The sequence below is a fragment of the Vipera berus genome (assembly GCF_964194415.1).
Source record: "Vipera berus genome assembly, chromosome: 2".
Classification (NCBI taxonomy): domain Eukaryota; kingdom Metazoa; phylum Chordata; class Lepidosauria; order Squamata; family Viperidae; genus Vipera; species Vipera berus.
The window spans coordinates 11148205-11165600 of record NC_138203.1 but is presented as its reverse complement, the minus strand read 5'-3'; the positions used below and the strand labels follow the sequence as shown (position 1 = coordinate 11165600).

General features: G+C 57.3%; 2 protein-coding genes across 4 annotated transcripts in view; both read right to left on the bottom strand.

The window, feature by feature from the left end:
* The window catches only part of LOC308660996 (phospholipid-transporting ATPase ID-like), a 49917-nt gene extending 45569 nt beyond the window's left edge, over positions 1-4348 (bottom strand). For all 3 annotated transcript variants that reach the window (XM_081315653.1, XM_081315650.1, XM_081315654.1), the window contains exon 1: positions 4182-4348. The gene's annotated coding sequence lies outside the window, so the exon portion shown is untranslated. The remainder of the gene's footprint in view (positions 1-4181) is intronic.
* Positions 4349-7108: 2760 nt separating this feature from the next.
* Positions 7109-17396, bottom strand: part of UNC13B (unc-13 homolog B) — a 163124-nt gene continuing 152836 nt past the window's right edge. Inside the window, 9 exon segments of the mRNA XM_081321727.1 lie at positions 7109-8067; positions 8419-8578; positions 8816-8908; positions 9623-9770; positions 10490-10570; positions 11838-11894; positions 12981-13104; positions 14433-14576; positions 15553-15641. Of these exon segments, the coding sequence (XP_081177853.1) occupies positions 7782-8067; positions 8419-8578; positions 8816-8908; positions 9623-9770; positions 10490-10570; positions 11838-11894; positions 12981-13104; positions 14433-14576; positions 15553-15641 (1182 nt within the window). The 3' untranslated portion in view covers positions 7109-7781.

Genomic DNA, 17396 nt, shown 5'->3' with positions numbered 1-17396 from the left:
AAAGCCTTAAGAGCAGGAGGGTGAGCCCCAGCCCCATGGCCCATCATCTGCAGTAAACACTGGCTTTTCCAAATTCCTCCTTTCCTCCCCCAGAAAAATCAGTGCTAAAAATAAATGCCCAGCGATGTGCCTGAAATGATAGAAAATGGGATCCCCCTTTGACAACGGATAGCTGTAATTTCCATGCGAGATTCTGAAAAACGTTTCTGCTCGAAACTTTAAGAATACACTATAAATTCACGCTAATCAGTAAGAAGGGATAAAAAAGGCAGAGCTTTTAAAATATAAATAGCTAAATCCCTCTTAATTGTGTTTACCTTATCCAACACATGAAGAAATTCTATATCGCTTATTTGATCTTCTTTCCTTTTGCCCAAGAAGATAGTAAATGATATTTACCAGTTTCCAGTCAGACGTACAGAATGAAAACGAAACAGGCTCTGAGTATTTTAGCACAGGGCAAACAGAGACTCTGAACACAAGTTCAAAAGCCACATCCGCTTTGTGGGTCAAACTTTGGGGTGGGCAGAAGGTCGATTTCTCTCAACCTACCAACCCCAGGCAGGTCACTAAGCTCAGGTACTGAAATGAGACCAGGAATGGGGGTTTGTGGCTTATTCATCAAACCTTGTGCTTGTTACAAACTATGATACACAACCACTGACATCATCCCTTGGCAGGAAGGGGCTCATCCTGAAAGGCCCACAGAGCCTCCCCCCCAGGTCAGGCAAGATACAAGAAATCAGCCTGGCACCATGATGGGTGACAGGTCCGAGTCCCTCCCAACAGGACCACTCGGGGTTGGCCTCTCCAGGCGGTCCAGAGCCAGCTGTGTTTAGCCTGGGTGGACGCCACCATCTGCAGGAACTGGCAAAGGCAGGCGGGACAGTAACCAGCACCATGAAAGCAGCGGGAAAACCCTCTGGCCATTGCTTTTCCCTGCTGTGTTGGGGAGGGAGGGAGGAGTAAGGCCTGCACGGGCACCAGTCATGAAACCACTGACATCTGGGCAAGAACCGCTTAAGGCAGCAATCTTTTTTTTTAATTAAAGAGTTTTACAAAAACAAGATTTTACAATATATCCCCAAATCCCCCCCACCCCAAACCCGCCCACTTCCCCCCCCCACTTCCCAGAGCTAAATACAGGATTATAGTTATAATAATCATATTCTAAATAAAAATTATGCATAATATACAATTAACCAAATTCATAATGTGCTTTAACTCCCCTTTAACATAAATACATACAAAGTACCAACACTAAGATCAATAGCAATATCCCTCTAAAATCTACTCATAAGCTAAACGGAACTTTTTAGTCCCACATTTATTCTGAATATAATCTATCCATCTCGTCCAAACTGAAATATATCTTTCCTGTGAATGATCTTTCAAGTAAGCAGAAATCTTAGCTCCTTCCGACGTGACCTAAAAACATATTTATTTGAACAAGCCGGCCTGGTCTGATGGGTTTAGGGGTATTTTAATGTTATTGTATTAATTGTATTGAATTGGGCTGTAATATTTAATATTTTTTTTAATTTTTGTATGTTGTATTTTATTGTATTGCCCTGTACCCCGCCCTGAGTCCTTCGGGAGAAGGGCGGTATAGAAATTAAATTATTATTATTATTATTATTATTATTATTATTATTATTATTATTATTATTATTATTATTATTATTATTATTATTTATTATTTCTGCAAGATTCAAAACTTTAAACACCCATTCTTCTATAGTAGGCAAAAAGGCAGCAATCTTTTTTTTTATTAAAGAGTTTTACAAAAACAAAATTTTACAATATATCCCCAAATCCCTCCCACCCCAAACCCACCCACTTCCCCCCCACTTCCCAGAGCTAAATACAGGATTATAGTTACAATAATCATATTCTAAATAAAAATTATGCATAATATACAATTAACCAAATTCATAATGTGCTTTAACTCCCCTTTAATATAACTACAAACAACGTGCCAATAACAATATCCCACTAAGATCTACTCATAAGCTAAATGGAACTTTTTAGTGCCATATTTGTTCTGAATATAATTTATCCATCTCCTCCAAACTGAAATATATCTTTCCTGTGAATGATCTTTCAAATAAGCAGAAATCTTAGACATTTCTGCAAGATTGCAGAAAAAGGCAGCAATCTTAATACTTGACCAGAAAACGTTGCACCGTCAAATCCTGGGCTGGGAGGGAAGAGGAGGAAGTGGCGCTGTGGAAGGCAGCGCCTTTCTGCTTCTCCCACCCCCCACCCCCCCGCCGACCACCGACCCACCCCCACCCCCTTTGCGTGGTTGCCCCTCTGCCTTCCGGTTTTATCTTGGGGGAGCGGGCTTCTTCCCATCCCAGGATCAACCGATCCCCCTCTGGGCAAAGGAGCCGAAGGAGGCTCGCCCGGCTGTGCTGGCCGGCAGGGCTTTCCTTCTGGGCGGGCAGCCCGGACCGAGGGACACGCGGAGCCCATTTCTCGAGGCCGCCCAGCGCCGCTCCTTAGATGGAAGCGCCAGCAGCTCTCCGGCAGCCTCGGGAGGGAGGAGCCGCTGGGTGCTCCGGGAGGAAAGAGGCTGGGAAGCCAAGCGGGGGAGTGGGGGAGAGACATTTCCCCCCCCCCCCCCCCAACACCACCTCTCCCACTAACATCAGGAGCTGCAACAGGCAGCTTTTTTTTTGGAAAAGTTTTACAATACATTTTATTTTTAACAAAACACAACCCCTCCCAAAACCCTTCCCACTCCCCAGCCCTCCCCCCCTTCCCCCTCCCCGACTCCCCAGAGCTAGATACAGGGTATAAAAATACAAACAATCATAATCTACCTTATGCAAACAACCATAAACTATTAAATCTATCGCACTTTAACTCTTATAAGATAACTACAAGCAGTATAAATATCCCATCAATAATTATTCAAATACTAGATAAAGCTTTTTAGTCCCATATTTACTCCACAATATATCTCGGTTGCAAATAGTCTTTCAGGTAGGCTGAGATCTTTGCCATTTCCGCCAGGTTGGAAACTTTTACAGGCAGCTTTTTTTTTTGGGGGGGGGGGAAATGCCAGCTGGGGACAGAATGAGCGTGAGCTGGGGAGGGGTCGCATGTGCCCTATCCTGCTAGGGACAAGGAAGTTTAGAAGCAGCCCGGGGGGGGGGACGGACCCAGCTGGGGCCCCGCTCCCTGGCTTTGGGCCGCTGGCTTCGATTCCTGGAAAGTTGACCGTCATCCGGGAATGGGGCGGGAGGACAGCGGAGCCCGGCGGAGAGAGGGAGGGTGGGAGGGAGAGGGAGGGAGGGCGGAGGGTCGCCCAGGCTGCTGCTTCAGCCCGGCCGGGAGGTCTTCTCGGGCTGCGCGGTTCGTCAAGGCCGGATTCTCCGGGGGACTAGAGAGGAAGCGGCCGGGGCCGCCCTCGTGAGCCCAGCCAAGCTGCGCGGCGGGAAAGGGGCACGGGGAGGTTCGGGGGCTCCGGCCCGGGGAGATAAACCAAGATCCGCTCTTGCCCGACGGCCGGCCCGGAGCGTGCCTGTCCGCAGCCCGGCCGGGCCCCCCCTCCCGCCTAAGGGAAGCCCGGCCCGACCCCAAGCCTGAGCTCCCCCCCGATTATTTTATTTATTTTATTTATTTTTATTACATTTATATCCCGCCCTTCTCCGAAGACTCAGGGCGGCTTACAAGCTTACAAGCTTAGCCTTCAGGGGGCCAGAAGCGCCCACGAGGACCCCTCCCTCGCCCCGCCACGGTTTGTCCCCCCCACCCGGCGAAGGCCGGAGGGGCCCTTGAGGAAAAGGCGTTGTTCTTCGGGGCCCCCACGAAGCTGCGCTCCGGATGCCCGCCGGGCGCCCGACCCGTCCCGGCCTCGCACCTCCAGCCGCCCCTTCCTCCCCAGGGCAGGTTTCCCGAGGGCCCCGCGGGCGCCTCTTTGGCGAGGGCAGCGGCTCTTCTAGGGCAGCGTTTCCCAACCTTAGGAACTTGAAGATGCGTGGACTTCAACTCCCAGAATTCCCCAGCCAGCTATGCTGGCTGGGGAATTCTGGGAGTTGAAGTCCACGCATCTTCAAGTTCCTAAGGTAGGGAAACACTGTTCTAGGGAAGCGTCCCGGGACCCCGCCCGCCTCCCCCTCCCCCGCTACTCCCGGCTAGTCCGGCCGCCGCGGGTTCCGGGGGTCGCTTACCGTCGGCGGCTCTGTCCCGTCCAGGCACCGGCAGCCGCCCGGCCCCTTGACGCGGCCGCTTTCCCGCGCGTCCCGCGCTCCGTTCCCTTCGCCTCCGAGCGCTGCTGCCGGACGGGCCGGGCAGAACTCGGCCCGGCTTGTCGCCTCCTTGGCAGCCGCTGCTCCGGTGCCCGGGGCGGGCTGGGGCGCCCAGGGCTCTCCTCCGCCCCTCCGCTCCGCTCGGGGTGGGGACGCGGCGGGCCGGTCCTTTCCCTGCTTCCTGTCGATAGGCAAGTGCTTTCGCTTGGCTTCCTTCGCCCGGCCGGGGAGTCGGAGCCGGAACGAAGCCCAGCAAGCGGGCAGGGCCGGTGCTGGCGGAAAGCGCTGCGGGGGCGTCCGGAGGCCTTTTGCTGAGAGACCCTCGCCCCGCTCTCTGCCGCCTTCCCGTGTATGCTGTGCCGAGGGGGGGGGTGGGTGGGAGCTGAACTTATGCACCCCAAGAGAGCGAATTCGGAGAGAAGCGGGGTGGGGGGAGCCCCAATTACCTACTGGAGATCAGGGTCTTCATTGCCCCGTGCAAAGAAACCCACCCCCACCCCCCGGGCGAGGGGTCCCACTACAGACCTCAGCTCAGCTTCTCTGATCTGCCACCCGTGGGGACCCACCGGAGGAATGTAAAGATGCTGAGGCCAGGGCACTCCTCACCACGCACCCCACTTTCACGTTCACCAGTCTGGAGCAAAGGTGTGTGTGTGTGTGAGAGAGAGAGAATCTCAGCAGCCAAGCAGGAGACCCTCCAGGGGAGGAGGGCAGGGGCAGCATGAGGGGCTGGTATTGATGATGATGCAGTAAGGATGATGGTCAGTGGTCTCTGCCTTGGGTGAATTCCTGGCCGGTGAATGCAGGAGCTGACAGGCCTGGTGAGACACTGTTGATTCAGCCGAAGGCGGCCCCAGCAAGTGGAAAGGCTAGACATGAGATCCCCTTGAACCCCCCCCCCCTCTGCAAATCCTTTGGCCTCCCTCACAAGCTGATCCTATGGGGACTACCTGACCGCTCCATGCTGGCCATGCAGTGTCCCACAGCAGCAGAAGAATGCCACGCCTGGCTTGGTTGGGGCTGCCACTGCCTGTGGTGAGAGGCCTGGCTGAGGCCGCATAGCCGGAGCTGGCCTGGGCTTCTGCCAGCAATGGCTGAAGCCTCGTTGGGCCTCAATGGCCCCTAGCCCCCTCGGCCTCCCTTGCTTCTTCGACAGGGACTGCAGTGGGTCTGTCTGCCCCGATGAGATTGCCGCCAGACCTTTGCCCTTTGCAAACTTCGCTGCCAGCTGCTCAACAGCAAAGTCAATGGGAGCCACGGGAATTGTGCATTAGCGGAGGTGGGATTTGCAATGTTTTATTCCGGCTGGTGCTTGGCAGTAGGGCCAAACCTGAGGCCGGAGAAGATCAGCACTTGGCACGCTTCAAGACTCCCTCTGCAAGTGCCCAGCGAGTCGCATCCGCCTCTGGAACGGCCCCCTCTGCTCTGGGGCTCTGATGCGGGAGTTCCCACAGCTCAGGGGCTGTGCCAGAGGGCCCTGGCTGGCTGGGAAGAGGCCAGCTACGTCTTCCCCTCTTCCTCCCTGCCACCATCCTGAGGAGCTTGCCCACAACCCTGAATTAACGGAGCTCAAAGGATGGTCTTTTCCCAAAAGGAGGAGGAACCTTGGCATTCTCCCCAAGTGGCCATGCCCGCGGGCCGGGCTCTTCTCTGACTGAAGAGAGGGGTTGGGAAGACTCTGCAGTTGGGAAGCAACCCGAGGAGGCCAAGGCAGCTAACCAACTTTCAGAGTGGGCTGCTGTGACACCCTGCCCCCTGGGACTTGATCCAGCATGGCGGCTGTGGACCACCCCCCCTCCTTCCCTGGCATCGCCTGCTTCTCTTGTGCAGGAGCTTGGGGTGCCCAGGGGAAAACACCCACCTCTGCTTGCAGAGTCAGCGACTGGAGCCTCAGAGGAGCCAAAGAGGCTGGAAAAGGACCCACCACCAAGTGCAGCAGCGGCCAAGACCCCCCCCCCCCCCCCCCGCGAAGCATCGGCCTTCTCACACCCCAAAGGCAGCCTCGCTCGGGGAGGAGTGCTAGGAAATCCGGGGATCAGTGATGCCAACAGGCCTTGGCTCTCCTGGGGCAACAGAACTCAAGGCACCTTCAGGTGCTGGGATGGGGCGAGTTCAGGGCAGGATGAGAAGCCTGGGTTTTTTTTCCTGTTTTGGCTTTTCATTTCACCCATTTGGTTTCAGCTCCAGTGGCTATACAGATGTTTTAAACTTAAAAGCTTCATCCACAGACCCTTCTGGGGCCACAAAGCACCAGACCAGCCAAGAGATCATTCTAGCTGACCCTTGGGCGTCTCTTCTGCTCTGAGTTCCACTGTGCTCCAGCTGAACAGTCTGGCTCAACCCATCTCAGGGCGCAGGACGGAAACTGCCAGCTGATTCCGGGCTCTGAACCTTTGCCCACTCTTCCCAAGAGGTGCCCCAGCAGGGCACAGCCCCCAGGGCCTCTGGGCCTTCCAGGAACCGCACTAGGCAGAAGCACAGAGCTGCTCTGACTGGCTAAATGACCCTCCTGCGCCCCAGCACAAGGCCGGTTTCCAGGTAGGGCACCAGCAGTGGCTGGGCGTGAGGACCGGTGCCAGCTGGATCTCCCACAGGAAGGTGCCCCAAAGTTATGTATAAGGACGGGGTGCATTCGGACTCCAGACGGTGGGTGAGAGAGACCGCCGCCATCTTCAGAGTTGGGCCAGTGTAAACTCAAGCGCTTCCCCCATCTCCACCCGGTTCCTTGGCAGCTGCTGTGCCAAAAGGCTTTGGGGCGATGTCAGAAACACCCCCAACCCCCCAATGCCCGAGGGCCGCACGCTCTCAGCAGCAGGTGGGCCAGCCCAGCCAAAGGCAACAGGTGCGAATGCCGCTAACGTTCCTTTATTAAAGGCTACACTTCCTGCAACGGTGGCACATTCAACGGGGTTAAAACTTCGCGACAGCATTTTTGAATCACACTCGCCCACGACAGCTAAGCAGCATCTAGAAGCGTTCTGAGAAAGACCGGGAAGCTGTACAACGTCAAGAGAAAAAGGGAAGCCCCTCCTCATCCTCACCCGCACCGGAGGAGAGCAGAGCTTGCGCCAGGCACGCTCCCTCCTTCTGCCCCACGGAGACCAACCAGGTGCCAAGGGCCTGCTGGGGCTCCTTCCACAGGCCTCTCCAGGCAAGCATCCTTCCCAGACTCCGAGACCCTCCTCGTCACTGCCTGGTCAAGGCTCAGCTGGCTCGGGAGCCCCCTCCCTCCCTCCCTGCTTGCAGCTCGCCCAAGTGGAGGGAACGTGGGGCCGGATCTTCCTGCCAGCCTGAGATTCGGTCACCTGCCCTTCCCTTTGGCGGGCGCATGTTGCCCCCGCTCCTTGTGCACAGCTGCTGAAGCAGGAAGGGGTCATCGCCCCCCCCCCGGTCTGATCCATTCCAGAGACTCCCTTAGCAAGGAAGGTTTCACAGTCCCCCCCCAAGCTCCGCCTGGGGTGCCCAGGGGAAGGGGTGCTGCTCCGCGCGTCTGGTCCAAGCAGTCCGAGATGGAGACCGGGATCATCTCCCTTCTTCCGGGGAGCGGGACTCGGACTTGAGCTTGACGAACTCCTTGGCCACTTCGTCGTTGGTCCTTTGCGAGAGGATCCTCAGAATGGTCATCCCCGTCTCGTCCATGTGGATCCTCCGGCCCAGCGGGCACCCGCAGGCGCAGCTGCCCTTCTCCACCACCTCCCGGAGCTGCAGCACGGCGATGCCCAGCACCCGGTCCTCGCGGGCAAAGCAGTAGTCCTTCAGGCAGACCTGCAGCTCATAGGCATCCGGGCCGTCCTCATTGCCCAGGACGCTGCAGGGGAGAAGGCGAGAGAGGGTCAGCCGAGCAACGGCAGGCGGGCAAGGGAGGCAGCGGGTCTCTGCCCCTCTGAGCAGAGCCCCTGGCTGGGTCCTTTATCCCTGGGGAAGTGCCCTCCTGCCCCTTGCAGAAGGAGAATCTTTCAGGAAGACGTGAGACAAAAGAAGGGAGGCGGGCGGAGTGTGCGGAGCAGACGCCTACAACTGCCTGCCTGGGAAAGACCAGGGCACTGAATGAGGGGGCGGGCCAGGGTGCAGGTGGGGCACCCCGCGGAGGTGAAAAAGTGTGCCCAGCCGCAGAGGAAGCAGAGACCCCAGCCCCTAGGAAAGAGGCCGGGGGACTTACAAGTGGAACGTCTCGTTGTACTTTGGAGCCCAGTTGTTGCTCTTGGACTTGGTGGTGAATTTCCGCTTCTTGTCACTCTGGTGCGGCCCAATCATGGTGACCTCCACGAAGGGGCGAAACATGCCAGTGGTTTGCCACTTTAAGTCGTTGGCGGCCACCACTGTGGGAAACAAAAGGGGAGAGGGGTGAGGCCTCCCCCATCCTGGTCAGGGTGTTCCCCCATGTGCCACATAATGGGGGGGGGACTGTGGCCCCAACACTGAGCAAAGGGCACCCCATTCTGGAGTGAGAGATACCCATGAGCTCTACCTGCCCCTCATTCATCCTGCTGGTGGCAGGGCCCTTCCCGGCAGGCAAGGATGCCGAGATGCCATCGGCTGAGATGCCACCTGGTTACCTTTCACGGTGACCTTGTGCTCCCCGCTGCCTGGGTGGGTGTAGAGGTCCACCTGGATGGAGACTTCACCCACGGGGTCCTCTGCTACGGAACCTGGGAGGAGGGGAAAAAACAATGGGCTTGCTGGCCACTTGGGGTGGGGGGGGGCTGTTTGCACAGGGCTGCCCCTCTTGGAGGATGAGGCACCTTCCTGAAGTGGCGGTTGGGGATGATGAGCAGAGGATGCTACTGCCCAAGGGAGGGGCCATGGGGGCTAAGTGGAGGGCTTTGGCTCCCCCCTCAGGGCTCAGCCCAACTGGATGCCACTCCATGCTCCCCTGCCTCCCTTAGGCCATCTCCTGCCACCTGAAGCCAGGCTTTCAAGCAGGTATCTGTGGGAAGCTAGTCCCTCAGAGGCAGGGAGGCCCATCCTGCCTGACTTGAACCCAGCTGAGGCTGCTCAGCCCCGGGGCCCTTTTGCTTGGGGTGCTGCAGAAGACGGGGCACCAGAAGGGATAGTTCTGCTCCAGACAATCCTCAACTGCTTCCTGGGCAAAGCCACGCTGTGATTCCAGGATGGTCATTGCTGTTCCAGCTGCTGCACAGCGGAGCTGGAGGCAGCTCGTCCTCTTGGAACCCCCTCCCCACAATCACTTGACACGCCTGCGGCTGTCCCACTGCAGACCAGCCTGCGTCTCCCCCAGTCTCTGCACGCATCTGGGGGTGGCCGTGGGAAGCTGTTTGTAGATGGGGGGAGGGGGGCAGCATGCCAACAAGTCTCATACACACACACACACAAACACACACATCCACACACACACCCCGAACCTTGTGCTGTCTGGGTCTGGACGAAGGTCTTGATGAGGGTGTCGGTGGTCTGGGTGTAGAGGGAGAGGGCATAGCGCAGCGACTGCAGCTCCGAGCTCTTCTCCAGGAAGGCCTTCTTCAGCCCGTTCCCCCCGGCATGGAAGTATTGCTTGGGGGGGGGAGAGATAAGAGGCAGACAAAGAGGGTAACGTCCACAACGCAAGAAGCGCCCAGAACAAAGGCCCCTCTGCAGGGCAGCCCCTTCTGCCCCTGAACCACCCCGAGTGAGCCCATGAATCACCCCTGCCATAGACTGCAGGGGCCACCAAGGGGGCTGTCACCCCCATTCTCTTGGCCGTTGTGGATCCCCCCCCATTCAGTTCCCAGGAGATGGTCCTGCTGGATTCCAGACCCTCGGCAGACCCTTCCCCTTCTAGCCCATCCTCTCTGCCAGGGTCAAACCTTCAAGGCAGGCAACTCTGCAACTTTCAGATGAAGCAGTGATAATAATAATCCTTATTAATGGGATGACAGGGAATGGATTGCCTGACTTAGGCCTGTCTTTGGCCACATGCTGTAAGTCAAAGCTGCTCTACCCACCCACCCATCCATCCGTTCATCCATCCGTTCATCTATCCGTTCATCCATCCGTTCATCCATCCATCCGTTCATCCATCCATCCATCCATCCATCCATCCATCCATCCATCCATCCATCCATCCATCCATCCCTCCGTTTATCCCTCGGTTTATCCATCCCTCCGTTTATCCATCCATTTATCCACCCGTCCATCCATCCGTCCACCCGCCCACCCCTCCTCCTGCTTAGGGCTGGTTGCTGGGCTTTGCCCGCTCTCGGGAGAGTGTGTGAGCGAGTGAAGAGACTCACTTTAATCGTCTCCAGGGCCAGTTCCAGCACGTCGCACTGCCTGGGGGTCAGGCTCCGTGTTTCTTCCCGGACCATGTGATCCTAAAAGGGAAACCTGCTGGGTGAGCGGGGATGAGGAGTGGGCCGCCCACCCCAGGGGCTTTTTGGGGGCCGAGGTAATGCGGTTAACAGGCTAGGAAGAGGTGGGGGGGGGAAGAGAAGCAGGAGCAGCGGACAAAGGGCACAATTAGCTGGGGGGAAGTACAAGCAGCACAAGGGGCGGCTGGGAGGGGTCTTCCTCCAGACACCCACGCACAATGAGAGGAAACCGGGGAAACACGTTCTGCCACTCACTGCTGATGCTTCTCTCTCAGGGCCAAAACCCTGCAGGAGCCAAGCTGTCCTTGAGCTTGGGGGAGGCCATCACCAACGGAAGCCCAGGAGATGCGTCCACTTTTTCCTGTGTTTCCTTGGAAGCTGCTTGGGCCACAACCGATGATGGCCGCCAAATCTCAGGCTGCACTGGTGGGATTCTCCAGCCCAGAGAAGTCTAACCGCCCTCTCTCACTTGGCCTGGCTCTCACCTCTCCCCAGTGGTGCTTCCACTGCTTCCCCCTCTTGCCAAGGGACCCCAGCAGGCGGTCACTCCTGAGACCTGGGGGGGGGCGCCTCCCTGGCCAAACCAAACCGTGTCCAAAAGAGCACAACTGCTGTGCCGCTGGTTTCTGCTGCAGATCTGCTGAGCCGAGACGAAGCCTCCCAGAGAACGGGAGCCATGAGCACCCCAAGAGAGGCCACCCAGTCCCACCTCAAGAGCCCAGCCGTGGCACGGGGGCATCAGAACAGGGATCAGCCCTCCCCCCTCCCTCCCCAGGGCTATCGCTCTCAGGCGGCCTGCTGGGATGGCTGCACCAAGTTCCCTCCAGGCTGCTTGCAGGACCCCTTGGGAGAAGAGGCAGCTGGAGACCCCAGGGACCTGCAGCGATCCCCCCTCCATCTCAGGAGAGTTGGTGCCGAGGCCCTCTCCGTTGCCAGCCGCCTTGGAGAAGGCCTCGACCTACCAAGACCCCTCCTGCTGATTCCCCCAGGCCCCGTTTTCCCTGCTGAAGGCCAACACCCATGCAAGCACCTGGGGCAGGGGTGGTTCAGGGGCCTGACTTGGGCTGGGACGACGCTGGAGAGGCGAGACAGTATGAAAAGTCAACTCTACCCCAGCCAGCTTGGGTCTGGATCGGAAGTGGTGAACCTGGGACGAACGTGCTCTGACAGACATGCGACACGAGGCTCTTGCGCAAGGCTGAGGACGCGGGGAGGAGCTGGGGGGGGCATGCATGTGTGAGCTGCTCTGTTCCCCCCCCACACCTAATACCTTCAGCTTGGATAAATGGCCCAGTTCTTTAGCAGCACTGAAAATCAGCTGGGTCCCCTGGCGAGGACGAGCAAGAGAAGACAGAAGAAAAAAGATTAAAAATTTGATGGGGAGCGAAACGTGGCGTTGCCCTGGACACGAGCAATCCTCAGCTGGATGCGAGTTGCCCCAAGAGCCTCCCCCCACCCCCACCCCGGTTGATGCTACCAGGAACCGCTGTTTGGTCCTTGGAGCTTCTTGGAGTGTGGGGGGGGGGAACACCAAACACTGGGAGGAGTCACAGCCCCCTCCTCCAGGAGCCCTTCACCCTCCCTTGTCCTCCAGGCCCTGGCAAGGGCGGCCCTGCCAACCTGGCCTGAAGGAGGACTGGCTGGATTAGGCCCAGCGATTCGCATGGAGCCGGCTTTGTTCGTGGGTCAAAAGTGGAAATGGAATCAAGGCAGTGAAGAAAGAAACAGAATTTGTGCCGCCTTTTCAGCTTTTAAAAAAAGGAGCGTTTCCCCCTTGTGTGCAATGGGAGGAGGGGAAATGAAAAAACGACCTAAGAATGATTTTAGACATTTTGGAATACTACGAACTTCATCCAGGGAGATTTCTCTATACCTGTTTAGGTTTTTAATTTTTGTTTTACAATTCCCCCCCCCCTTTTTTTCCTCCTCTCTATAGTTGTTTAGGTTTTTAATTTTCGTTTTATAATTTTCCCCTTTTCTTTTTCCTTGGTTCAGTGTAAGGTTTCCCCCCTGCCTACACCATATAAACTGACTATGTAACAGATGTTGTTTTCTTCTTCAAAATATGTCATTCTCGTGTACATTCTATACTACAAATCTTAAAGGCGTTATTTGTTAAAGCTAAGGTTTCTGAAGCTAAGAAAGAACACTCCGATTGGGGAAGGGGGCTTTGCAGAAGGCTCCCTGCTCCCTCCCTCCTGGCCTCCAACTCGGTGGGAGCTGCAGCACCCCAAGGTCCCCGCTGGGAAGGGCCCACGGTTGGTTGGCCCCGAGGCGCTAGGAAGGACGCTGGCAGCCGGAGTTCAGGCCTGCCCCTCCTGCCTCACTCTGGCCCCACAGCCTCTTCTCCAGGGCTCCGGGGGCCGAGCCGAGCCTGCTCTAGACAGGGAACTGGGGGGGGGGGGAAACTCACCGTGTTATCCGTGAGGGGAGGCAGCACAATCAGCCTCTCCAGGGTGTCCATCACAACCCGCCACAGATCCTTCAGCAGCCGCTTCAGCACAGTCTTCTCACAGACGTTTGCAAAGAGGGTCAGGCTGTGGGGAGGAAGGGGGTGCAGGGGGTGAGCTGTAAGTCTTGAAAGCCTTAATCCGGCCTCAGCCCTAAGCAGGGGCTGGACTGTATGCTCTCAGGGGGCCCTTGACGTCTGCCATGCGCTGAAGGTTGGCGTGCCACGTAGAGACCTTGGGGCTCTGCACATGGGCCAAGACGGGCTGATGGGGGATCTAGCGGGGGTCAAACTTTTGGCCCAAGGGAGGGCTCCCAACAGGCACCCAGGTCTATCCAGAGGATGAAAGGGTTATGGGGGGGGGGCGAGCAGAACTAACGTGGCCTTAGCAGAACCGGAGAAGCTGCTGGGCCTTCCAACCGCTCAGCTCTGCGAGGCCATCGAGTGTGCCAGAGCCTCCGCCACGTTTTCACCCACTAAATCTGCTCACAACACATGTGAGAAGCACCAAGGTGTCCGCTCTGTGGAGCATGCCAGTAGGACTGAGGAGTACCAACTTCCCGGCCCCTCAAAATCTTGGGTTGGGGAGGGGCCCTTGAAGCCCCCAAGGCCAGCCTTCAGCTCAGCTGGGAGCTCCTGTTGGGGATGCAACACCTGCACCTAGGCCGAGGCCCCCCTCTTCTGCCTGCCCCCCCAGCAACCCCCCCAGCAGCTCCTCGCTCCAGAGAAGCCATGTGACCACCTAGGCCAGGCAACCTCGGCTCTTTTATGACTCTTGGACTTCAACTCCCAGAATTCCTGAGCCAGCCATGCTGAGGGGAAAGGGAGAGGTTTCCAAGCTGAGCCATGCTGGCTGAGGAATTCTGGGAGTTGAAGTCCACGAGTCATAAAAGAGCCGAGGTTGCCTACCCCTGGCCTAGGCCTAGGCCTCTTTATGACTGGTGGACTTCAACTCCCAGAATTCCTGAGCCAGCCATGCTGAGGGGAAAGGGAGAGGTTTCCAAGCTGAGCCATGCTGGCTGAGGAATTCTGGGAGTTGAAGTCCACCAGTCATAAAAGAGCCGAGGTTGCCTACCCCTGGCCTAGGCCGCTTTATGACTGGTGGACTTCAACTCCCAGAATTCCTGAGCCAGCCATGCTGAGGGGAAAGAGAGAGGTTTCCAAGCTGAGCCATGCTGGCTGAGGAATTCTGGGAGTTGAAGTCCACGAGTCATAAAAGAGCCGAGGTTGCCTACCCCTGGCCTAGGCTGCTCCCTCCTTCCTGCCCTCGGCTGGGACAGAGGCTGCTACAGAGGGAGCAGACGGACCTACAAGAGCCACACGGAGGACCCGCTTCCTGAGGGCCCCACCCCCTAGCCGTGGCCCCGGAGCCCCTCCGAGGGTTCCCTGGGAAGAGGCGCTCGTCCACGTCCTTACTTTCCATCCAGGAAGTCCATCAGGGGCCTCAGCACGTTGTCTGCGTCTTGGGCCACGGGGTTGGGGGCGCTGTTGCCAGCCCCTTTCACCTGGCACAGGATCTCCGACATCTGCTTCACACACTCCTCAATGCGGGGCTGGAAACTGAGCACAAGAGGGCACTGTCGCTCCCAGCCCAGCTCACGGCTGCCAGCTTCAGGACAGAGTGGGCTCTCCACGTGGCTCCTCCTCCATCCAGAAGGGCTGGGCCTTCTTTCACACCGAGGCCTGGGAGACTGCAAGTCCAGACGACCCCCTGCCAGGAAACCACCTTCCTTCTGGGCCGGACTCCGGCACAGAGTGCGGCACTTGTGGCTCCACTCCAGCCAGCTTCAGGGAGGCGAATGCCTGCCATCCCCTTGACTCACATCCGAGGCGGGGGGTGGGGGTGGGAAGAAGGGGGAGAATCTCCCTTCAGATTTAGCTTATGCTCTCCCAGCCCCCAACTCTCCGGGAAATCGCTCGCGGTGGCTCAGTGGTTAAGGCGCTGGATCTTAGAAGGTTAAAGGTCTACGAATCTACCGTTTGAGACCCAGCTGCTGCAGAACAGAGCGAGCTACCGCCTCCGGGGCCAGCTCCTGCAGCTCAAAACCGTGTAAATATACAGGTAGGTCAATAGGTAGCACGGATAAGCCGTATAAGAAATGTAGCAGCGTTCCCTGTTTCACCGTACGCTGTGCTGCGGCGTGACGTCATGTCGGCCACATGACGGCTGAAACATCTCCGGACAATACTGGGTCTTTGGCTTAAGAAATGGAGATGAGCACCACCCCCTAAAGTCGGTCACAACTAGTGGAGGAAAACCCACAGGGACACCTTGATCTTTTTTTTTTTTTTTGCTCAACTTGTGAGAAAATCTAACACTAAGAAATCCAGACGGATTTCACACTTCGGAATTCATGTTTCTACTGTGCTGCAAGAGCCAAATGCAGATCAGTCCACTTTTTTGGGTGTGTGTGTACAAATGCAAAAACAGCAAAAATCAGAATCCGCCGCAAATTCTTCTTTTGGGGCTCAGTGTCAAGCCAGACGGAGGGAGAGGGCCTCGCGGGCGGGGGGTGGGGGGAGGGAGGGCGCCCACCTGTTTCCGAAGGTGGTGCTGAGCTCGTCCAGCACGTTGTTCAGCTTCACCTGCAGCTCCTTCAAGGAGTCGCTGGCCTCGGGGTCCAGCTGCAAAAAAGAGCAAGGTTGCACTTGGGAAGAGGGGCCCGGCCTCCTCGGGCACCAGACCAAGCAGTGGGGCCGGAGGACCACTCCCTGCCAGGAACAGGCCAGTGTGGCATTGAGGCCACCGGCAGCTAAGAGTGGCAAGCGAGGCTGGAGAACTCTCCGTTGCCCTACCAGGCTGCCCTCGCCTGCCGCCTTCGGCCATCGCCCAGACTAGGAGCGCAGGCAGGACATGTGTGTGTGTGTGTGTGTGTGTGTGTTTGTGTGTGTCAGAGTTCAGTCCATCTTGATGATGCCCGCTTCCCTGCAGGGCTTCCCTGCTTTTCAGAGCAGGGCTGTCCAACCTCCTTCCAGCCCCACGAAGGGCCTGGAACCTCAGTACCGCTCAGCTGACCCGGAACAAGCCCTGGGGGTCTTTGCGTGGCGCCAGAGACTTCCTAAGTGCCAAGGCCCGAGAGCCAGAACTGGACTGTCACATTTCTGCATAATGTGGCTTATTGATTTGGGCCCGCCTGTGGTGAAACCCAGCTGGAGGGTCTTGCTGTATGAAGAAAGCCTGGGCCTGGCTTGCATGGGTCACAAGCAGCAGGGCGAGGCAAGGCAGGGCAGGGCAGACTGCCCACTCCGAGGAGGGCCGGAAGGGACTGGCTGTGCTGGGGCTTCTTTCAACCATTTGGATGAAGCAACGCAGCCTTGCTGTGATGCTGCTGGGGGCCCTGGGGAAGACCACGCTGCCCAGGGGCAAGCAGGCACAGGGGCACCCCCCCCTCAGGACAAAGATGCCCTCTGGCTTCCTTCTTGCTGCCTGTGGACAACACTGAGTGCCAAGGCCAAGGGAGGAGCTGTGAGCAAATCCAGGCATCGCCTCCACTCTGCTTGCACCTCGAGACCCTTTGCCAGAGGCCCTGCAGGAGAGCAGGAGGCGAAGAAGAGCAGCAGGGCTGAACTTCACAGCTACTACGCGGCTCATTTGCACGCAGACTGGGCAGGGACCCTCACGAGGGAAGGATCCCAGTCCCAGAAGCCTGCATGGATCTAGGCGAGAGCTGCACCCAGGCAGCGCCTGACCTGCCTCGCAAGCAGTGCACATTCCTTAAAATTTCCCTTAGGCGTTGGGGAGAGGAGGAGGCAGGGAGAGGGGAAGAGCGATAATGACTTTAGGCAATAATGACTTTCCTGCACAGCAGGAGAGCACTTCCATCTCTGTGTGTGTGTTTGTGTGTGTGTGTGTGTGTTTCATCAGGGTTCACCTCTGGGATACTGCTGGGGAAGGTGCACGGAAACAAGGCTGGGTGGGGTGCAGGGAGAGTTGCCTTTGAAAGCAGGAGGGAGAGGGCAGGTAAGAAGAGAAGCTGTTGAGTAAAGCCGGGGACAGAATCTTTTGTGACGGGCTTCAATGGGGCTGCTCTCCTTCCTCTCTTCCGGTCACTTCGCCTCCTCTAACTCCATCCCCCCCCCCCCGCAAGCTGGGCTGGACCCAGGGCCTCCGGCACTGAAGGGGGCCAGAGCATTCAAGAGGCAGAGATGCCCTAGCTGCCTTATTCGTCCAATGCAAGCTCTGTTCATACTGAAATCGGTGCCAATTTTTGCACCACCTCCTCCTCTCCCACAGACGGGATGCGATGCGAAGTGAAAGCTAGAAGCCACCCTCTTTGGGGCAGGAGGGAATGCTTCTCCCCTCTCCCCCTTCCTTGGCAACAGATGGGTCCGGCATGAGGCTGCTGGCTTAGGACCATCTGGGGAGGGGCCCTTGCCCAC